The sequence below is a fragment of the Choloepus didactylus genome, chromosome 1 (genome assembly GCF_015220235.1).
Source record: "Choloepus didactylus isolate mChoDid1 chromosome 1, mChoDid1.pri, whole genome shotgun sequence".
In the NCBI taxonomy this organism is placed as follows: domain Eukaryota; kingdom Metazoa; phylum Chordata; class Mammalia; order Pilosa; family Megalonychidae; genus Choloepus; species Choloepus didactylus.
This window is the reverse complement of record NC_051307.1, coordinates 139,797,017-139,821,403: the sequence shown is the minus strand read 5'-3', so window position 1 is coordinate 139,821,403 and position 24,387 is coordinate 139,797,017. Positions and strand designations below refer to the sequence as shown.

Sequence of the window (24,387 nt, the reverse complement as noted above, 5' to 3'; positions counted from 1 at the left end):
ATCACCTGGAGGGGCTTGTTAAAATGCAGATGGCTGGGCCCGTGCACAGAGTCTCTAATTCCATAGGCCTAGAGCCCAAGCACAAGCACTGCTAACACGTTTCCAGGTAATGCTGATGCTACTTGTCCAGGAAGCAAACCTTGAGAAACAGCCAGGTAATAAATAACCAGGGTCTTGAAGGAGTTACTTTTCAAAAGAAGGAAACTTTGTCACACCTATTTATTAGGAATACCATATACCCACAATAGATTTTATTCTCTTTGCTAAACAATTAAATTCCTTTATATGGAACTTAGTGTGAATGATAGCAGTGTATTACTGAAAAGCAATAATTTAAGATTTGAAGGTATATAAAGAAATAGGTTGGAAAGGTGGCTTATCTTTATAAACATAAAGAACACTGACTTTTGAAAAACATTGACAATATGGTTTTGGACACTTTTTTACAAAGATGATGCATATTACACCTCTCTCAGGTCTGAGTGGGGAAAAAAAGAACATTTTTATCAACTTGCTCATAAAAAGAGCAAACAATGGGCCACACATAAAAAAGTATAACACATCAAGTAGTTTTGTCAGAAACCAGCCCAATTAGCCACAGCATGATTGATGATCACAGAGCCTTTATTTTTCCAGTGTTCTTTAATTCCTTCTTCTTTAGGTAGTTACCAACCCATAAACCTTCTATCCCCAAAGCAGAGGAATTCTGCCAGTTCTTTCAGAAATGATTATTGAATCAGACTTTTACTATTTTCTTAGACTAAGACTATTAATCAAAAGGGCATTAATTCTTTCACTACCTGGGATATCTCATTTAAAAAAAAAAAATTCCTGTTGACAACTGTTAAGCAGAATTCTCTCAGGCAATGAGTTTCAAATGCTTCTCAGCAGCTAAATCTCTTAATGTGGTATCTAAATTTCTTAACTGGACATGGTTTAAAAGCGTAACTCTGAGCTCTGCCCCACACTTAACCCTGGATCTGTTTCCCTTGAGATACTTCAACTCAAAGCCTTGCTTTCTGCCCTGTCGCTGTGTCACTTCTATTATCTGACTTATTTACACACCACACCACTTTACTTCCCCAAAAGTTGTCCTTGTTACTATCTGTGGTGATAAACTTACAAAGATTAATGAGCTGTTGCTGTTGCAGCAGCTGCTGCTGTTGCTTTTAAAACTCTTTGGATTCCTGAATTCTGGCACCACTGAAATGTCCCGATTTTTTTTTTTTTTTTTTTTTTTCCTTTTCTCTTAGGTGAATTTATTTAGATGTGGATTTAAGAAAGCAATAACATAATAATCTTTTTGGGTATTCTTGCATTATATATAAATCTCAGGGCTATGAAGGAAAGTCTCTAAAATTAAAGTATTTTAAAATCATAACTATTTAGATATGTGTACCACACAGCCAAATCAGACTTTCAGCATTCTCGTATCACCCTCATGGCATACCCACTTTCAGCAGGTACTCAATCCAGAGTGGAAGGAAAATAAATCATCCTCCACCTTAGTTTTAAAAAAAAGAAGAAGAACATGAAGAAGATTGACTATCCCACACCAAGAAGAGTTGTTCAGGATGTTTTAACTATATGAAGATAGAGTCTAATGGGATATAAAAGTATGAGCAAAATAGACATGTACAACAGCATAAATAGAGTTCAATGCTCTCTCCCTTTCTATCGGGCTTAACTGCACACCACGGTGGAGGAGCATGTGTTATAGTAGAAAGGCTATACTATATAACATAGTGGTTAAGAACCCAGGCTCAAAAGGAGGGTTTTCTGCAGGGTTCAAGTTCTGACACTTACAAACTGTACACCTGGAGCTTGTTACTTAAACTATCTGAACCTCAATTTCCTCATCTTTAAGTGAAGATAATAATCACACCTGTGAGATACTGATTGTTTATCTTGGACAGAATATATTCTATATGAAATTAGGGACCCCTTACTTAATAAGTCAAGCCCTCAATCTTGAGGCTTGCTCTTGTGAAACTTACGGCTGTAAAAGGGAGGCTATGCTTTCCTATAATTAAGCCTAAGAAGCACCCCCAAAGAACCTCTTTTATTGCTCAGATGTGGCCTTTCTCTCTCTAAGCCCAATTTGGCAAACAAATTCATTAACCTTCCCCCTACATGGGACATGACTCCCATTGAAAATGCCTTCCTGACCAAAAGGGGAAAAGCTACAGTGGCTAAGAAATTTCATATAGAATAGCTGTCCTGGAGGTTGCTCTAATGCAAGCTCCAGCTAGATATCCCAAATGGCCATAGTATGCCAAGCCCTAACCAATAGTAGTCCTGAAATATCTGGTTCCCTATTTGAGACTCTATAAAAGTATAACTCACTAAGTTTATTTTTCAGAAACTTAAATCCACCAGTGGTCCTATGCCAGACAAGTCCTAAAACCCAGAGGCAACAGCTTCTGTAAGAACATCAACCAGATGCAATCTCTTTCCCCATAATGTCAACACCCCTTTTTAATATGAACAAATTAGGGTGGTCACTGCCTAGACAACCTTGAAGATTGAGAAAGTGATTAAACGAGAGGAAGGGGTAGCAACAGACAAGATAGGATTTAACAAAGGATTACGAATACTGAATTTTTTTATAAATATATACATTTTTTTAGATGCTAGGATATTAGAATCACTAGAAGTAAATAACTGAAATGGTGGGACTGTAACCCATAACACTCTTTGAAATTTGCTCTACAGCTACTCATTAAATTGTACTTTGAAATTTATCACCTTTCTGTATGTATGTTATATTTCCCAATTAGGAAATAACTGAAAATGTGGAACTGTAAACCCACAACATTCTTTGAAATTACCTATATAACTACTTGTTAAATCATACTTTGAAAGTTATCACCTTTCTGTGTATATATTATGTATCACAATAAGGAAATAACTGAAATTGTGGAACTGTGACCCATGACATTCTTTGAAATTTGCTAACTACTTGTTAAATTGTACTTTGAAAGCTATCACTATTCTGTATATATATGAACTTTCACAATAAAATGTATTTTAAAAAGACTAAATGAGATAATATATGCATTATGCTTAGAATGACACCTGGCACATAATAAAGTCTCAGAAAATGCTTACTGTTGTTACTGAGTCATGCTTTGGAGCCCAGGGTCCAGAATTCAAGTTCTTCTGAGCTGCTAACCAGCTATGTAATTTAGGGAGTTCAGCCTGGGTAAGTCTCAGTCAACACATCTGTTGAATGAGTATGTCTACTTTTCATGAGAATCAAGTGAGATTATATAAAAGAAAGCATTTTTACAACTGTTGCATGTAAACTATTTGCAAATGAATCAAAATGATATTGAATAAATACCCACCAAATAGCTAATAGTTGTGCATCTGAGGAAAGGAGTAGAATTGAAGATAGATGATGGGGATCTGAGCTTTTTACTTCCCTTTGTACTGTTTGAGAATTCCAAGGAGAAAAGTTTCCTTTGTCATATATCCATCATCTTCTAATGGTAGGGTCCTCTTCATATGGTATTTTTATTAGTGAAAACTATGCAAGCATTTAAACATCTTTGCTGTCCATGGATTATAGTTTTTCTTCTAAGCACTTATGTGAATATCTCTTTACAGTACTTATAAGATGAAAACTCTCAACTCATTCTTCATATCTGTAGACATAGGGAAATGCTTAAAGTTCCATGTCCTTTTACTTTTTGGAGGACTCTAATGCTGATCCAAAACTAAAATGCTAGAGAGATAGCAAAATTAAAATGCTAAGGGAGAGGAGAGGCTCTTATCTGGAACAGAGTGTGCTAAGTTGGGTTAGAGCTAGGGATGAAAGCAGACAGCCCAGAAATATCTGATTAAGAGCTGTTACAAAGATTCCTTTAGGTCAAGGGGCTAAGAGCAATCTAAGAACTTAGAAACAATGCATAGAATGGAACTGAAATAGTAGAAAACCAAAAGGAGGTTAGAGAAGAAGATAATGGAGCTCTTGCTACAGGATTTAACTGTAGTGACCAAGAAACATGAAAATAACATGTTGTCCAGAAGAAACAAATGAAGTTGGCAATCCTTTGTATAATGACAATTTCATTCCTCTGAAATTTGGTGCACCTTACAGTATTAAAAAAAAAAAAAAAACTACTTAATTTGGTTATTTTACTATATAGTTGAAAAACAACTTGTAATGTGGAATCAGAAAGCTTACATTCAAGGTCTGGTTGTACCAATCATTAAGGATATAATCATGAGCAAATCTCAGTATCTCTGCAGTCCAGTTGCCTTATCCATGGCCTAGAGATGATGATGATAATATCCACTTCACAGAGTTGTTGAGTGGGATAGATGAGTATGTACATGAGAAAAAAATGAGGAAAATTTTTATATTAATGCCTGAACTAATCTCTTACGTTAGTTGACCGTTTAGTAAATGCTAGACCCTATACTAACACTTTCACACACATCACTTCATGGATCTCATGAGGCTGTTTTGTCAAAGGTAACATTCAGGCATTTGTTCATTTATTCATTCATTTACTTGAATCCAATATATGTCTATTATACATCTTTCTGTCAAGCATGGTGAATCCTACATTTTCATACATTGTCACACATCCTGCACTGAAAAAGCTTCCAATCTATAGGTGTAAAGAGGAAAAGGTCTCATTTAGGAGAAACAAAGAGCCCTATTTGTGTGTGTATGTGTGTTTTCAGGCATGAGTGATCAGCACTGAATCATACAGCAGTCACCTTCGAACTGTTGATGAATCTACTGGTTTTGGAATCAATTCAGTGGGTGGAGACCAGCATTGTGTTTTAAGTGATCATTGGCCTCACTTATCTCATCAGAGGACCCTGATAATCAAGATATATTGCTTGAGTGGAAGTGGGATCCAAACAATTCTCAGCATGTTTGGTGTGCTGAGGGGACAAATCAACTGAAACCTGTTTGCATAAACCTGAGGAGCCTCCTGGGAGAATGCATCTTTGTCAAAGATGGAGCCAGGCATGATGAGCTTGACCCAGGGAAGCAGTCTTAAGTGATTCTGAGTCTACTCTGTTAAGTACTCTTGAGTCTGTCTTGCCCTGCCCTGGATGTATGTCTGGGTCTTAAGGAGAGGATAGGCTGATGCTAAAAATTAATAGCCCTGGGGTACGCTGGTGCATGAGCAGCACTGCTCTGGAACCCTACAAACAACCCTTTGGCCACAGACCATGATACTGGTCCAATGAGGGCTGTGATGGGAGAGATGAAGAGAGATGGGGAATCCACACACGGTACCTGGGGAGAAACTGCTGGGTGATGCAGTGCAGTAGTAGTTACAAGAGAGAACATGTGAGCTGTTGTGAGGCACTCCCGAGTTCCTTATGGGGGCATTCAAAAACCAGGGAAATTTGAATTGCTATTATTAAAGTGACCCCATTTCTACCTTCAGGCTACCAACAAAGAAGTGTTGGTTACATAAAACATGAGAATAGAAAGACAAGTGGGACAGAATATTAAATGAATGAAAAGACAAGAGCAGGATGCAAAGAGAAAAATAAAATTAAATGGATCTGGCCATATGCTTGAAAAGGCACTCATACTCTGACTCTAAAACAATCTATTCCATCAGGTTGCCATCATTATTGTCATCTGACTCAAGAGCAAGTTTGTACCTTTAGCAAGATAAATGAGGAATATGCCCAATATCAATAGCATTCTGATGAGATTACATGTTTATTAGACAAAGGGGGCTGCATTTTCTAAATTAAAATGCATCACCTTCAGGACAGCTGCAAAGTGCCAGTTTAGGGGTTTTGAGCACATCAATAGGTGTTGGGGATTGAATTACATCCTCCAAAAAAGGCATGTTCAGGTCCCAACCCCCAGTCCATTCATAAATAAGACTTTTAAAGATGTTATTAGTTAAGGAGTGTCCAAACTAAATGAGGATGGATGTTAATTCAATAGGGCTGAAGATATTGCCAAGTGTACTACCACATGACGGAAAAGCCAAAAAGCCCCGAAGATTGCCAGGCAACCAGAAGATACTAAGAGTGGGGTGCTGCTGTTACAGAAACCTAAAAATGTAGAAATGGCTTTGGAATTGAGTAGGGGATAAAGGCTAGAAAAATTGTGAGGTGCTGGATAGAAAAAGCCTAGATTGCTTGGAAGAGACCATTGGTAGAGAAATAGATGTTAAAGGTATTTGCAATGAGGCCTTAAAAGGAAAAGATGAATGCATTATTGGAAGCAGGAGGAAAGGCAAACCTTCTTGTAAAGCGGCAGACAACTTGATGAAATTGTATTTTGATGTTGGGTGGAAGGCAGAACTTGAAAGCAATGAACTTAGATATTTAGCTGAGAAGGTTTCCAAGTTTAGTGAGGAAGGTGCAGCCTGGTTTCTCCTTGTAGCTTATAGTGAAATCACAGGAAAGAGGTAAGATTGAACAATTAAGCACAAAGAAAGCAGCAATTGATGATTTGGAAAACTCTCAGCCTATCCAGAGAGCATGCTCTGAGACCAGGGCCAAAAGCAGCAGTGACTCCTCAAAGAACAGGGTTCCGTGTGAGGGTTTAACTGAACAACCCTTTGCTAAAGAGAGCATGGCTGAACAAGGATGGATCCAGTCAACCAGTTCAGTGGAAATTATCCAGGATAATTATTTACTGGGGTAAGTTCTATCATCTGATGTTTTGGACGCTGTGCTAGTTTCGATATATTATGTCCCGCCAAAAGCCATATTCTTGATGCAATCTTGTTGGGGCAGATGCATTAGTGTTGATTAGATTGGAATTCTTTGAGTTTTTCCATGGAGATGTGACTCAATCAACTGTGAGTGAAACGTTTGATTGGATAATTTCCATGGCGGTGTTACCCCACCCATTCAGGGTGGGTGTTAATTGGATCACTGGAGTTCTATAAAGGAATTCACAGACAGAAGGATCAGAGCAACTGAGAGTGACATTTCAAAGAGGAGCTGCAGATGAGAGACAGTTTGAAAATGGCCATTGAAAGCAGACTTTTGCTCTGGAGAAGCTAAGAGAGGACAAATTACCTCAAGAGCAACATTTTGGAGAATGCCATTTTGAAACGCAACCTGGGAGCAAGCAGATACCAGCCACATGCCTTCCCAGCTAACAGAGGTTTTCGGACACCATCGGCCATCCTCCAGTGAAGGTACCCGCTTGTTGATGCATTACCTTGGACACTTTATGGCTTAAGACTGTAACTTTGTAACCAAATAAACCCCCTTTATGAAAGCCGACCCATCTCTGGTATTTTGCATTCTGGCAGCATTAGCAAACTGGAACAGATGCCCTGAACGGCACGCAAAGCTGACAAGGTTTTTGTGAAATTTATATTTACAGAAACAATGCCTGAAAGAGACAGAGAAGGGACAAACTGAAAGAACAATGCACTTCAAAGGCAGAACCATGGAAGCTGAGCTCTAGACTGAAGAGATCTCCTTGGGCCAAGAGGGCTGGTCCACTGACGTGTGGAAAGGGCAGGACCACCCCTGTGCCTGCATGGGGCAGGCCATCTGCCCTGGCCGTTGGAGGCGGCAGGCCTTGCACCCCATTGTTTACAGAGTGCTGCCATCCTAATCATCAGAGATGGTGAGGTCTGTGCTCCGGCCCTTGCAGAGAACCCTGCTGCCATTCCAATGCTTGGAGAGGGTGGGGCCTATACCTGAGCAGAAGCGTTTGGAAAGGGTGGAGCTGCCATTCCAGCAGGCCAGGAAGACAAAGAATCAGACCACATATGACTCTCAGGTCTTGAGAGCTAATGGAGTTTGCCCTGATAGCTTTCATACTTGTTTGGAACCCATGACCCCTGTTTTCCTCCCAATTTCTCCCTTCTGGAACGGGAATGTTTATCCTGTGCCTGGCCCACCATTGCATACGGGAAGCAGATAGCTAGCTTACCTTCCAGGTTTCACAGGTCCATCAGACAGATGAGTTTTGCCCCAGGACAGGACACACCCATAACTGATCCTGAAACCATGAGCCAATAAATTCCTGTTTTAAGCCAGCCCATTGTATAGTGCACTTGTTTAGGAACAAGGAAACTAAAACAATATGCAAACCACGAACAAGTCTAGTCAAAATCAAAGCCTATTTCCATCTACACCCACTTCTGGACCAATTTTACAGATCAGGTAACCTATAACAACTCAAAATGGTTTCTCCGTGACCCTGTGTCATTTAGCATCAGGATTCCTATCAATATCCTATTTCTGCCAATATTCATAGGCATAAACTCCCAAACAGAACTTTGTCACATCTGTATCTGTGTCATTTGGAATTGTGAATTGAAAAAAGGCATGTCTGCACAGGCTGAGAAAATCACTGAAAATAGGCTTAAAATGAGGATAATGGCTAAAGCCTGGACCCTGGAATATTCCCACCCTTCAAGAAAATCACAGGTCTGTGCCCACTCATGATTTGTTCAGATAATTTACAGGAAATTGTATACCATCTCCCTTTTGCAAACCAAGAACTCACTTTCAAAAGAGAGTGCAATAAAAATAAAACTATGCATCTCATTCTCTGGGAAATAGCCAACTCAAAACAATATTCTTCTGTGTTTTGTATAGTTCTCTCTCCATTAAAGGAATCTTGCACTGATGTATGTTTATATTTTAAGTGGAACTCCTCTGCCTGTTCAAAAAAGAAAAGGAAAGAAAGAAAAGGGGGAATGCAGATGTTTAAGAAACTACAATAACCAAGAATACAGCTTTTGAGTATATCTGTAAGTAGTAAATAAACTCGTCATCAAAATAAAAGAGAAATTAAGATTTATTTTATCACAAGATCTACACATTGATCATATTTGAAAATATTACTTGTTTGTGCACAGAGATTTCCAGGGTTCTATCCTCTAAAAGATTTTCTCAGCTCTGCTATGAGGATTTTCCTCAGACACTTCAAAACTCATTGGAATTTATCTCTTTCTCCAGGCACAGAAAGAAATAAAAAGCTTTCTTCAAAAGGCTTTTATATTTTTTGTTCTCATGCAGGGTATAGGGAAAATAATATTTCTCAGGTCTGACATCCAGTATATGTCTTTGGGAGGGGGTGTAGAGTGCGGTGCTCTGAGGATGTAAACCTTGGTGTTAATGTGATCAAACAAATTTTTAAATAACAATTAACTCATTGTAATTTTGCTCTCACTAATTATAAAGACACTTGGAGAAAATACAACCTGAAGATTTTGGAAGTTTAAAAGCAAACAAGATCCTCAGCTTTGTGAAACCTGTATGCTTCACTCACCTAGACCTATTGTTCACAGATCCCTAGTCACCTCTTTGAGGTTCGCAATCCAGCTGAAATTTCCCCAATGACATCTTTAAAGTTCAAAGGTAGAACAGTAACATTGTGTATTCAAGAATATTGTAAGGGCAAGAATGAATTAATCACCCTTACAATACACATTTATTCGTTGCCTCTTCTGAACTATATTCTATGAGTCATGGTAGATGAAAAATGGATATACTCCACAAAGAGCTTAAAAATTTAGCAGAGAAAGTAAGACTCATAAAAATGAAAATACTACTGACAAAATGATATTATGTATCATCATTATACTTTATGTTATTATAAAATATAATGTAATATTACAGAACATACTATAATAAAGTACTAATTATTTGTTCCAGAAATAAACAGAAAAGTGGCTGTGACTTAACTATGAGTTGTCTTGTATTGGTGTCTAGATGTGTCAGGGAGTAATGCCTACACACACAACACACACACACGGACACACACTATAAGTGTGTTTTCCAAACTTCTGTGATTATAAAATCACCTCGGAAATTGATTTTTAAATAGGCTCCAGAACTGAAATGCATTCTTAACAAATGCCTCCATTGATTTAGGCCAGGCAGGTTTGGAAAACACTACAGTCTTCTCAACATTCCCATGAAAATATTATTATTCCTATTTCAAAGTTGAGAAAACTAAGGCTGAGAGAAATTAACTAACTACACAAAGGACTCCCAAGCTAGGATAAAACTATGAGTTCCAAAACTTTTGTCCTTTTCACTGCACTAAATTGCTTTTGTTCTTTGAGAAAATGATCAGGCTGGATGTAGAAAAACAGAATTAAAATACTTATTATAGAAAACTTCATTTCTATTGCTGCTTAAAAGGATTGTTACATCTCTTTTAAAGCGCTGGAGAAAAGAATATTGAGCTCTTGAAATAAGGAAGTCTTTATCAGCGGCAGAATGCAAAGATTTATAGGAAAGCCAAAGCTTTTTGTGTCCCATGAAAGAAACTTGAGCACAAACAAGAAATGAGATATTCTGTAGCTTCAAAGGGCTAAAGACAAGGGCCAGTGCACATGGAGAAAAATGCTCCTTACTAAAGAAAGGGAAGTTATTCTGATAAACATGGAACCTAGATTGTCACAATCTTTTGTTTTCTATCTCTGCCTCTGTAAGAAACAAAATGCAGGAACCCTGAGGTGTGAGAAAGCTGACTGTTGGTACTGGAGTGGTGTCAGTAGAAAGAAATAATAGGAAACTCAGCCTCTAGCAGGGAAGAAAGCTAAAGTCCAAGTGAAGCCAGAGCCAAGCTGTGAAAAAGCCCAGAGGTTTCAGAAAGGAAGTGACAGCCAAAGACCTACTTAACGTAGGGTATCCTTGAATGGATTTCATGAGGTTCACGAACTCCTTGAAATAGGATATACAATTTTTGTGTGAATGTATGTTTTCTAAGAGCGTTTATAAATTTTATGGGATTTTCATTACGATCAATAAAATAAAAAAGAGTTCAAGTGAATGGTGAGACCATCTTTACAATTAACTCAAACAGGTCATTGGGGAAAAAATGGTAGCAGATGGCCCTGAAGCCCTGACAAGCCTGTGTGAGCACTAGGCAAGTCGAGAGGACTCAAGGTAGTGATGTGCCAACAAATATTTAAAACCTGTGTGTCGAGGGGGAACAAGCTCCGATTTACAGCATTTTCTAATTTCTGTGGGGTAAACAATCCCATCATGGTCAGTTTCAGGTTACTAATGAAAGGGTGACTAAATCGCAAAATTCCTGAAAATTCAGCAATCAGCTTTTGTAAGCCAGTAGGAGCCAGCTTTGCAAATCGCTGATTCAAGGTGAGTATTTCTTCTCAGATTCAGAAGAACATTAAAATTAGGCCAAGTCATTAAGGAAAATAGTTGAGCCTAATCTTGTGTACATCTTTGGTTTAAGTTTTATAAATATTGCTTTCAATAGAATAGCCTTTAAAATGCTTTTTGGAAATGTTTAACTGTTTGAAAGGCAGGAATCAAATGAATAAAGGGAAAGCTTTCTCTAAAGCTTGTGATAAAGAGATTGATTTCTGTAGAAAAATTAATTGGATAGAAAAGGGTGCTATAGCTGCAAAGAAGAAATCAGGTCTCTTCTAGAGCAGTGGTTCTCAGAATACGGGTCTATGAACCAGCAGCATCCGCATCACCTGAGAACTTGTGAGAAATGAAAATTTTCAGGTGCCCACTCCAGACCTGCAACATTAGAAACTCTGGGAGGAAGGTCTACCACTCTGTGTTATAACAAGTCCTCTCAGAGATACTGGCATGCACTGAACTTTGTTCTCAAATTTCAGTGTACACAAAAACCCTTGGAGGAACTTGTTAAAATGCAGATGCCCAGGACAAATAATCAATTAATTGGGGGTAGAGTTCAGCAACATCAGCGTATTTGTTTTATTTTATTTTATTTTATCATTAGTATCACTTGTAATATGAAATGCAGAAACATTGGAGGGGAAAAACTAAACTTTTTATCATAAAATTTTTTTATGCACAAGAGTAGAGAAAATAGCATAATAAATTGTCATTAAATCAACACTCAGCTTAAACAAATATCAACCTTTTGCCTGTCATTTCATATCCCCCACTTTATTATTTTAATTTATTTACTAGTACCGTATTTTAAAGCAATTCCTAGACATCATATCTCCTCATCAGCGAATACTCTAACAGATTTTTGATATTCCATTGCCATTATTATAGCAAACAAAATTTATAACACTTCCTTAATATCTTTGTCTCAAAAATGTGTCTTCAGTAGTTGACCCATACATTGCATTTGTTTGCTATCCTTTAAGTCTCTTTTATCTCATAATAATTTCTTCTCCCCACCCCACTTTCACATGCTATTTGTGGAAAAGACTGGGATATGTGTTCTAATTTTCCACACTGCACTTGGCTGACCGTATCCTCCTGATTTTGTTTAGCATGTGTGTCTTACTCCTATATTTCCTGTAATATGGTAGATAGATCCAGAAACTCCATTAGCTTCAGGTTCACTTGTTTTGGCAAAAATTCTTCTTAGTGGTGATGTGCACTTCCTACTGTATCCTACCAGGTGGAACATAAAGGCTGATTGTCCCACTTCAGTGATGTTAAATTGATCTGTGTGTCCCAGGGTCATCAGACTGAGCCGTTCAGTATAAGACTCTCCCTCAACACTTCACCTAATGGTTTTAACATCCATTAATGATTGCTGCCAAGTTCTATTATTTTTTTAGGGTTTACAAAATGGTAATTTTCTCATTTTATCACTCCTATATATTTTAGCTAAAATTCTTCTACAAAGAACTTTCTTTCAAAATTTATGTAGTTTTCTGGATACTTTCACTTTATTTACAAATTTTAGAATAATGAGTGGGTGCCTGAGCAACCTCCAAATATGACAATGAGATTTTTTGATTTGATTATGTTTTTTTTTATCATTATTAATTCATGGATATTTATATATTTCATGTATTTCAATCCATTGCAGTCACTATTCTTTTTGAAGCTCAAAGGCCATAGTAGACTTTAATATTTTCCTTACTTTGTGGAAAAAGAAAACATCCAGACCCATTCCTGTATATTTCCTGCCCCATACTAGAAATCAAGCATTTCTAGAAGGATCTCTGGCTCCCTTGAGAGGAGAGAAGTATTTAGAGAACATCATGAAGGTTTTCGTGTGCTCATCCCTGGTAGGCTTTTTCAGTCAGCAGAGCTAGGACAGACATGTTTTTATTTATTTTAGAAGATGGAAGGAAATAAATCATGAATTCAAATTTAAGATTACCAGATTTTTAGTTGACTTCTTTTGGGAGGATGATATGAATTTTCAAACTGACAGTGACAATATTACTACAAACAAAAAGACTACTGAATGGGTTAAGATTTAAGATTTTTATCCCACAAGAGATATACAGTCAAAAATACTATGTTTTACAACAGTGTGAACATACTTAACAGCCCTGAAATATATATCTAAATGTGGTTAAAAGGGGAAATGTTATGTGGTATTTATGGTACTAGAATAAAAAATGTTTTTACAAAATACAAATCGTGAACCTTAAGTTAAACCAATTTATAAAAATGTGCTTTCATCAATTGTAACATGTAACACACCAATGCGAGGTGTTAAAATACGGTGGTAGATGAGAATCCTGTATTTTATGCATGATTGCTCTGTAAACCCATAACTTCCCTAATAAAAAACTCAGTACTCATGATAAAAACTTAAACTTCTTAACCTTATAAAGTAACACTGTATCTTAAAGCCCCTTAAAAGAATTTTTTCCTCTGTGTGGTTATGCCACCAACTTGAGTGCAATTAGATTTATTGTTTGTTATAAATTTTGGGAGATTGCTTTTCTCCTTTTTAATTCATAAAATGATTCCATGTTTCAAAAATGAAAACTGTTACTCCAGGTACATTCAAAGAAGTTTAGCCTCCACTTTGTCTCCCCCGTTTCAAGACTTTACTATAAGCGAGTATGTGTACTTATTGGACTACCCCTTCCTTTTCTTACCAAAACAGAGATACATTGTTCTGTCTGCCTTTTTTCACTTACCACCTTATGCTGGAGATCACATCATGTTAGTACATAGAGATCCTCTTCATTCCTTTTCCAGGTACATAAGTATCGCTTTGTGCAGGTATACCACAGTTTGTTCAATCAGTACCCTATTCATGGGCATTTGGCTTGTTTCCAGGGTTTTGCTATAACAAATAATGCTGGAATGAACAGGCTTGTATATATGCCATTTTTTATTTTTGCCACTGTATCTGTGGAAATCACCATTTTCCTAGCAGAAAGATAGCTGGTTCAAAGTTAAATACATATATATATAATTTGGGTAGATACTGCCACCCCCTAAAAAAATGTTATACCATTTTGTATTCCCCAAAAACTGTGTATGAGAGTGCTTATTTTTCCACACTTTGCTCCAAACACATTGTCAAACACCTTAATTTTTTCCATATAGTTGAGCAGTGGTTCCTCAGTGCAGTTTTAACTACATGTCTCTCATTAAGTTTATAAAGTTTATAAAGGGTCATTTACATTTCTTTTCTGTGAACTGTCCATATCTGTAGTCCATTTTTTTCTATAGTTTTTGTTTTGAGTATATGTGTGTGCAAAAAAAATTTTAATGCTATTAAATTTACCAATCATTCCCCTTCTTAGTGCATGCATTTTGAGTCATAATTAGGAACATTTTTCCTACCCTCAGGTTGCTGAGAAACTCACCCATTTTCTTATCATTCTTATTTGTATCCAGAATTTAAAACCAGTTCCTGGAGAGATTTTTACACACAACAAAGTAATAGCTTACAAATCCAAGTTTATAAAGTGATGCAAACATTGCAGTTATATACATGAGAAATATTTAATAATCAGTTATTTTCATGCTTTTCTCAATTCTTCTAAATGATGGAAATCTCAAGTCTTCTCACCTGTATGACAAAATATTACATTAGTAAAACAGAGAGATTATTTTGAAGTAATTTATGTTCTCTATGAACAAAAATATTTAATATTAATGTCTTACCTTTCTAAGAGAAGACAACATATACCATTATGATGCAGCCCACAATCCAACCAATCAAAAGGAGAATAGGGACCAGAAGGCGAGATGATATCATCTCTGCTTAAAAAATTGAGAAAGCAGATTAGGTAGGTTATTTTGGCATTAAATCTTTGGAATCAAGAGAAATGGAGGAATACTGTAACATTAAGGAATAAAGATACACTCTTTAGTCATACCCATACATGATTATTATTTTGTTTTCTACAAATGGCACATGACTTAGTTGTAAGCCACTGATATTTGGAACAGAAGACCTAGATTCAAATACCAGGTCTTCCGTTTACGGTTACATGACCTTGGGTAAGTGTGAGCTTGAACCTCCCTGTTTGCAAAAGGGGGACAATGAAACTGTGATATCTACCTCCAAGAGGTTGTTGTAAGGATCAAATAATATAATGTATGTGTAAGGGCTTTGTAAACTCTGGCCACTGGGTGGGTGTTTAGTGTATACAGAGCACATTCATGCATTTGCTGCTTACAGACAAACAACCCAAAATGACCCTGGGGTAATTCCAACTGAACTAGATACTCATAACACAGGGAAAGGTATCGAAAATTGTCCTTGGCCTCAATAGATGACTTTGTATCTTAAACATAGGAATAGGAAAGTATTGTATCCTATATAATCACTCTCAACTAGATAAAAGAGATTCTTTTGTTTTGTTTTGTTTTAACTTGTTCAATTTAACAACCAGCACTGGCCCATGAAGCTACAGGCAGTAATGATACAACATACACATAACTGTACATACATACACATATTTCCTTTTGTGCCTATTTGTACCCTTACCTGTAAAAATCAATTTATAAAAGTATCTTTTCTGTATAGTCACTGCATCTCAAGGAAACACACACAAACACATACATACACACACATTACACAGAAAGATTTGGAAACAGCATCGAAAGACATCCTATAGAATTAATGAGCGTGTGTTAAGGACTCAGGTATATTTTTAATTGAAAAGCACAACTAGGTCTTATGCCATTAGCTAACAAAGAGAATGCACATTCTTAGCAAATGCACTCCTATTACCATTTTCGTCACTTTAAAAATGTGAAGTTTTAAAATGTGCTATTATAATAAAATCATCGGAAGAGCAGACACTTCTAAAATTAGAAGATACTCTTATAAAAGCAAACTTCCCAAAGTGGAAAAGAATTTTAATACTTCATTGTTTTAAAAATGTTGGAGTCCCTCTCAACTCTGACAAATTCAATGGGCTTTCCTTGCTTCTCCACCCCACTTGGACAAGCCATTAACTGCTAATGAAAAACCCTCCTCATTACCTGCCATGCAGTGTTGCCTTAAGGACAAAGGCAGCAGGATTATAAGCTCTTTATTCTTATTTGGAAAATAAAGCCTTTTTATGAATTAAGATGCCGTCACAGTGAAAGGACAGAACAGTAATTTTTTTGAACTGTTCATGTGACTTGGTATTTTTCCCAATTTTAAAGAACTGGAAAATTAATACTGATGTTTTAATTGTGCATTTATAAATATTTAACACAAGCATATTCTGATACAATTCTAAACTTTCTATATAATAGAACCCTAAAAGTAAATATCTTATTATTTACTGTTCTTTGTAAAACAATATAATAGGCTGTACATGGTAGCACTCAATGTACAGCTGTTTAAGTGCTCTTTTAACACTAATATTTTTAGAAAAGTTTTATCACAATCTATAGCATTGTTTGGAAATAGGAATATGTAATAATCAATGTACTCTCCACATGTCTCTTATATTAATACCACAAATAAGAACAAAATCTCTCCTTAAATGTGGGGAGTAATTTCAGAATGCTTCTCTTTCTGGCCAGTTCTGGAAAGTCCGTATTACCCAAGGTCATGTAACCATAAACGGAAGACCTGGTATTGGACTTCTTACACCTGGAAGAATTCTTAAGGGCACTGTGTTCTAAACAAGACTGTCTGATTTCAAAACCCGGTGTCTTGGGCAAGTTACTAAACTTTGCTCTGCCTCAATTTCCTTATCTGTAAAGCAGGGATGATTTAATATTGCATATCTTATGAGGTTGTTGTCTGGATCAAAAGCAGGTATTCGAGTAGGTTTTTAGTAAAAATTTCTTGGACATAGTTTTATTTATATATATATATGCATAGATACAAATACATATACATAAATGCATATATATTCAGCCTTATTTTGTCATATTCAAGTGAATCACTTTTCTTACACATGAAAAATGTTTAAAAACATGAAAAAAATTTTGATGAGTATATTAAAGATGGCTGAGTCCAATAGCCTCATTTTACTGCAAGAAAACGAGTTCAGAGAGAGAGAGAGAGAGAGAGAGAGAGAGAGAGGGACCTCTCCAAACTCACATGACTATTTAGTAGCAGAGCTGATAGAGAACTCAAATGTCCTCGGTCCAGCAAACCACAATATCTCAAATCTAGTTCAGCACCGGTCAGTAACTGATTTCTAACTTACATTTCATAAACTATAGTCCATAAATTGCACATCTATTGCTTTTGTTGTTGTTGTTGTTGTTTTGCAGTCCCCCAAATATATATTGTTAAGTTTCCTTGTACATAGATACTACATTCTTCAGAATGACTGGTAAAACCCCAACCATAAAACAACCCAGAGGGCCTGAAAGCATTTTTTGCCAAGCAAGTCTGGTGCCTTAATTCTTACCTTTTTCAGCCATTGTTCCTGCTGTTGGGTGGATTGGTCAGATCAACACTTACCTCTTCACTATTGTTATCTGGCCTCTCTTTGAACTTTAAATAGAGAGATATCTGAAGAGTGTGGCAGCTGCCTCACTCCTAGCTGCCAATTATCTGCAGGGTGATGTAAGTCATTGGAAAGCAGAACTCCTCTGGCTCTCCTTGTTATTATGGAGAAAGTAAGGGGCCACAAGGCCTAAAAATGAAATAAATTGAGTTATCCTAATCCAGGGACATGCAGATTTTTAATTTGCCCACAGCCTTGAGATCACATGCAAAAACTGTTCAGTGAAGGGGACAGGGTGCAGAGGGAAAATGGCATTGCAACTGGGCAAGTTCCATCAGGGAGAAAAGGTGATATATTGGAAAGAAAAGACTTTGAAGTTGGACAGAAATGGGTTCAGATTCCAACTCTGCTACTTCTGTAATGTAGGCCAAGTTGCTTAACCTGAGTATCAGTTTCTTTAATTTTAAAATGAGAATAATAATACCAACCCATGAAGTGTCATAAAGATTAAATGAAATAGCTAGGTGAAATATAGTCACTTCTTTATTATATTCCAAGATGCAAAAGATCAAATAAACAATTTAAGTAATACCCCTTCATTTGAACCATTCCAAAAAGATAAAATGTTAATATAAATGTACTAGAAATTTAAAACAACCAAGAGGCTGTGGCATGCCCTAGAATTTTTAGAGAGCAGTCATAAGCTTGTTGTTTTTATTAGCAATGTATAAAAATAGAACATTTCATTTTTCAAAGTCCAACCTGGCTTATGTAACATGACCTAGATAATTCTCATTGGTACATCTTTTAATTCTGGGTCTGAATGGAAAAGTTTCAGAAAGTGACCTTGTGACCAATTTCAAAAAAAAAAAAAGAAAAAAAAAAACAATACAAGAGTTCTCTATTTTCAGAGCTGCTCTTTTCTGCCATCAAAGATTGAGAGAGTCCTCCTCTATATGACAAGCCTGGCCTGATCAAATCCACCTCCACCAAGATCCAAGAGGGGAATGTCTATGCAAATGATCATATGACTCCACAGGTCAATGGTTCTTCTTCCCCTAAAGAATAAAAATATGAACCCCTTGTTAACGCATCTGATGAGCTTCATCTCTTGTTTTCCGATTTGCAATGATGTTTCAGCCACTCTGAACTCCTCACTGTTATATGAATTCAGTATGCTCCCACTCACATAGGCAAGAAGCACATTTGATTTTCTTTCCCAAGTAATATAACCATAGATTAGAGTGTGCAGCCAACGATCTGGCATGACTATTGCATATCTATTTCATTTAAGCTAAGTTGTCATTTTTCGTCTCTCTATAGATAGCTAGATAGACCAACTATACACACATTTGTATAGACACACATATACACATATAAAATTTAATATTAAAAAAGCTTGGCTGTACAAGGTAGGCAGAAAGACTATGCATTTTCTATATAACATAATCCTCTGTTCATCAGGTACAGCCAGGTATTTTTTCAATATTAAATAATTATATATTGAACAAAGGTTAATTGAACATAAGGGACAGAGAGAGAGAGAGAAAGAGAGAATAAAAAAAGTGATCATTGATCTCACTGAAAAAAAATACTGAAATTTTTAACTAAACAGGTTAAATAAGCACTCTAATTATCTTAGGGCAAAAAGGGGAAAACATTCAAAAGAAATACACAGTGAGGTCTCCTCTACAGACCAAGCAAACAAGCAACTATAATACAGTAAAATAATTTGTCTAAAATGGATGAAAACATTTCTATATTTTAACTACCCGTTTCCATTTCAATTATCCTAAGCTTTCTTCTTTGAAATGAAATTGACTGTTATTAACATTACTGCTATCAATTTGGATTTTGATGGGTTCTTATCTTATGTCATCATTTATTTTTCTTATTTTTCTGTGTGTATATATATATATATATATATAGAGAGAGAGAGAGAGAGAGAGAGAGAGAGAGAGAGAAACTAATTCAGTCAGCATGAATTTCCCAGACCTCAGAAAATGGTTCAGTCTAGAATCTTCTTTCTATTGTGTTCCATCAACAAATTTATATATATATATATATATAATATTTTTTTAGGAAAAAAACACATTTTATTCATTAATAGACTGGCTTTAGACTCATAAAACCAATGGTCAATACTCAACCATTCTCTGATCTTCCTCTTGGGACATACTATTTAGGTACATTTTCTTCCTCCACTTTACAAAATCTTTTAAAGGTATAGATCACCATCTCTCTTCTCAAAGTTATACTAGATTCTTCTAGGGTACTTGAGATAAACAATCCAAAATTTGGCTCCTTATTCAAAATAAACTAGAATTCTTCACTTTTCAAATATTTTGTAACCATTAATGTCTGGAATTACAGCAAACATCTGAACACAGGAGATGCTCAGTGGATATTTACTCAATGAATGGGAGGATGGAACACTAAATGCAGTATAAAATGACATTTTGCATGCTAAACAAGGGAATAATTATAAGATGATCTTAACTAAATGCTAGATTGTAATACATGATTTATATGGAGAATACTTTATAGTGAAACACCAAACTATTTCATCATTCTGCCTTTCTTAACTGTGTTTGATTACTGGTAACATTGTAATAGTCTGTAGAGCAATGATAAGATCAAATGAAAAAGAGTAACATTGGAGAAAATATTAGAGTAAAACCTCCAAATATTCTCTCCTCCCTAAAAGAAATAAGAAAAGTATTTCAGAATGTGTCTTTCAGAACAGGCTAAACAGAGTGTTTGTTCAAGAAAAACAGCTGAATCATAGTGGAAGTAGCAAGCTTCGTTGCTTTTTTAACTGTTTTCCCATGCCCCACTCTTAAGCTCTGTGGTAGCCTTGAAAACCAACATCCTGCAACACAGTGAAAACCAGCAGCCTGGCAGGCACTGGAGGGGGCGGAATAGACTTGGAGCTCCTCCAACACCTCATTTCCAGAGAATTGTCATGATTTGTCCTGCCTGGTGATTCCCTGGAATACTCCACTTGAAACACCGTCTTTATTTGACTCAGCACTTGCCTAATGTGACCTGGAGGCAAGTATTGAAAACGGAGTCAATTGTTTAACTTTATAGCTGCCTGAAATGGTGAGTGACAGTCAGAATTAACAATAGGCTAACCAAAAACCTTAAAAGGAAAATCTGGGGAATGAGATGTCCATAAGAGCTTTAAAGAGCTGTGTATAGTCCCAGGAATACAGAGGGTCTTGTGCATAAATGGGGCTGTGTGCATACCCATATTTGTGTGTGTGCTCAGAAAAGACCTGAAAAGGCCCTAATGTCTCACCTCTGGCTGACCTTGAGGCTTTTCAGTAGCAGGAAGTGACAGGTAGAGCAAAGTTGTCAACATCCTGGCTGAGTATGCCCAAACCCACACACTGAGCTTAAAAGACAGGGAAAATTATTGATTCCAGACATTTAAGAAAATCTGTCCAATCATTAGCTGACCACTAAGCTAACTGAACAGAAATTTCAATGGCCATACATGATAAGGAATAAAGACTTTACAGAATTAGTTCAGAAAAGTCACTAAACAAGAAAACAACAGTAAAAGCACTGGCAAGTGGGGAAATCTTGTTTCAAGTGTTGTCACATTATATTATTTAGAATGTCCAGCTTTCAACAAAAAATTATGAGACATAAAAAGAAACAAGAAAATATTACCCATACCCAGGAACAAAAAAAGGCAACCAATAAGTTATGTCCCCAAGGAAGCCCAGGCATTGGACTTACAGGATAAAGATTTTAAATCAGCTATTTTGAATATGTTCAAAGTACTAAAGGAAAGCAAAGAAATAAAGGAAAGTATGAGAACAATGTCTCACCAAATAGAGAATATCGGTAAAGTGAAGAAATTATTTTTTTTAAAAAAAGAGCAAATGGAAATTCTGGAGTTGAAAAGGACAATAACTGAAATTAAAATTTTGCTATAGGTGCTCAACAGCAGATTTGAAAAGGCAGAAAAAGAAACAACCAGAGAACTTGAAGAAAGGCCAATTGAGATTTCCTGGTCTGAGGATCAGAAAAAAGAAAGTGACTAATAAAAATGAACAGATCCTCAGAGACATTAGGACACTGTCAAGCATATTAGTATATTCATAATGGGAGTACCAGAAAAAAAGGAGAGAGAGGAAGAGGCAGAAAGAATATTTGGAGAAATAATGGCTGAAAACTTCCCAAATTCATGGAAAACATTAATCTACATATCCCATGAGCTCAACAAATTCTAAGTAGGATAAACCCAAGGAGATTCACACCCATGCATATTGTAATCAAACTGTTCAAGGATAAAGACAAAGAGAGAATCTTTAAAGTAGCAAAAGAGAAACAATAATTATCTACAAGGTATCCTCATTAAGATTAAAAGCTGATTTCCATCAAAATCTATGGATGCCAGAAGGCAGCAGGATGACATATCAAAGAAAAGATTGTCAATCAAGATTTCTATAACTGAAGACATTCCTATGTAAACAAAAACTTTTAGAATGCATTGCTAGCAAACCTACACTACACAAAATACTAAAGGGAATAGCTTCAAGCTAAAATAAAAGGACACTAGACAGTAGTTCAAATCCACATTAAAAAAAAAGCTCTAATAAAGTTAGTAACATAGATAAATATAAAGGACATCATATATGTGTTTTTGTTTATAACTCTTTTTTCTCCTATATTTTTTAAAAGACAAGAATATCAGGCAATATTTATAAATCTGTGTTGGTAAATGCAATGTACAAAGATGTAATTTGTATGACAATAACAGCACAAAGGACTGGGGATGGAATGGAGCTCCACAGAAGTAAAGATTTTGTATACTATTGAAATTAAGTTGGTATTAATCTGAAGCAGATTGCTATAAATTGTAATCTCCAAGACAACCACTGAGAAAATAACTGAAATTGTATATACATATTATGGAAAATGACAAGGTAACCAAAATAGTACACTGGAAAAAATGTATTTAACATGAAACAAGACAGTAACAGAGGAAATGGGTAACAAAACTACATAAAGTATAAAGGAAACATAGCAAATCTAAATCCTATCTTCTAAGTACTTGCATTATATAGCAATGGATTAAACACTCCAATTAAAAGGTGGAGATTGGCAAAATGGATTTGAAAAGTAATTGAACAATATGCTGTATACAAGAGATATATCTTAGATTCAAAGGCATAAATAGATTGAAAGTAAAAGGATGTGAAAAGATATGCCATATAAACAGTAACCAAAATATAGCTGGAGTGGCTATATTAAGCCCAGAAGAAATACATTTTAAAAGCTGTTACTAGAGACAAAGAAGGATATTTTATACTCATAAAATGGTAAATCAGAAAAGAAGATCTAAAAATTATAAATATATGTGCACTTAACACAGAACCCTAAAATACATGAAAAAAACTGACATAATTGAAGGGAGAAATAGACAATTTGACAAAAATAGTTGGAAACTCCAATAGCTCTGTTTCAATAAAGGAAAGAACAACTAGACAGAATATCAGCAAGGAAACAGAAAACTTGAGCAACAGTATAAACCAAATCAACCTAACAGACATCTATAGATAACTACACCCAACAACAGCAGAACACACATTCTTCTTAGGTACACATGGAACATTTTCCAGGATAGACAATGTGTCAAGTCATAAAAGAAGTTTCATCAAATTTAAAAGAATTGAAATCATACAAAGTATGTTCTCCAACCACAATGGAATGGTATTATAAGTAAACAACAGAAGGAAAATTTTGGAACTTCACAAATACGTGGATATCAAACAATACCCTGTTTCAGTTTACTAAAGCTGCTGGAATGCAATACACCAGAAATAGGTTGGTTTTTTCCATGGGAATTATTCATTTACAAATTTATAGTTCTAAGGCCATGAAAATGTCCAAATTAAGGCATCAAGAGGAAGATAGCTTCTGTGAGGAAAGGCTGCTGGCATCCAGGGTTCCTCTGGCACATGGCAAGGCACATGGTGACAACTTCAGGTCCTTCTCTCCTGGGCCCTGGTTTCAAAATGATTCTCTCAGCAGTTTCTGGGGGTCCTTCTTGCTTCTCCCAGGGCATTTTCTTTCTAAGCTCTCACTCTCCATGATCTCTCTTAAAGGACTCCAGAAAAGAATTAAGATCCACCCTGAATTGGGTGGGTCTCGTCTCCATGGAAACAACCTTATCAAAAGGTCCAACCCACAACAGGTCTGCATCCATAAGAATGGACTAAAAGAACATGGCATTTTCTGACAATTGTTTGAAACTAGCACATTCCACCCTCTGTACCCCCAAAATACATGTTTTTTTCATATGAAAAATACATTCATTCCATCACAATACCACAAAAGCTTAAATCATTTTAGCAACAATAAACAAATACAAAGTCTTATCAAAATCAGTAACAGGCCTGATCTATCCCAAGGCAAAATTCTCCTCAGGCTGTGGACCTAGGAAACTTAAAACAAGTATGTGCTTCCAACATGCAAAGGAGGGACAGTCATAGGATAAATGTTCCCATTGCTATAGGGAGAAATTGGAAGGAAAACAGGGGTCAAAATTCCCAAACAGGTCTGAAAACCTGCAGGGCTTATTCCATTCGTTTCCAAAGTCTGAGAGTCATCCACTGAAAGACATTTTATCCTTGGGGCATAAGGGAGTGGCATTCTCACCCTTTCCAAGGGCTTATGCAGCAGCCTTTTCTCTCCAAACACTGGGGTGAGGGTTCCAACATCTCCAACTTTGGGGAGACCACCATGTCTTGGCTCTACCTTCTTCAAGTGTCTGACTAGCACCTGGACTCTCTGCCGTCTCTGGGGCACACTCTCA

The 24,387-nt window shown here is 36.3% G+C and overlaps 1 protein-coding gene across 1 annotated transcript; it reads right to left on the bottom strand.

Moving 5' to 3' along the window:
- Nucleotides 1-14,653: 14,653 nt before the first annotated feature.
- On the bottom strand, nucleotides 14,654-17,526 carry STRIT1 (small transmembrane regulator of ion transport 1). The gene is made up of 3 exons (XM_037827402.1): nucleotides 17,514-17,526; nucleotides 14,809-14,904; nucleotides 14,654-14,713 (listed from the first exon to the last, which is right to left on the bottom strand). Exons 1-2 carry the CDS (start codon nucleotides 17,524-17,526, stop codon nucleotides 14,813-14,815), a joined length of 105 nt encoding a protein of 34 aa, XP_037683330.1. The 3' UTR covers nucleotides 14,654-14,713; nucleotides 14,809-14,812.
- Between the last annotated feature and the right edge of the window lie 6,861 nt (nucleotides 17,527-24,387).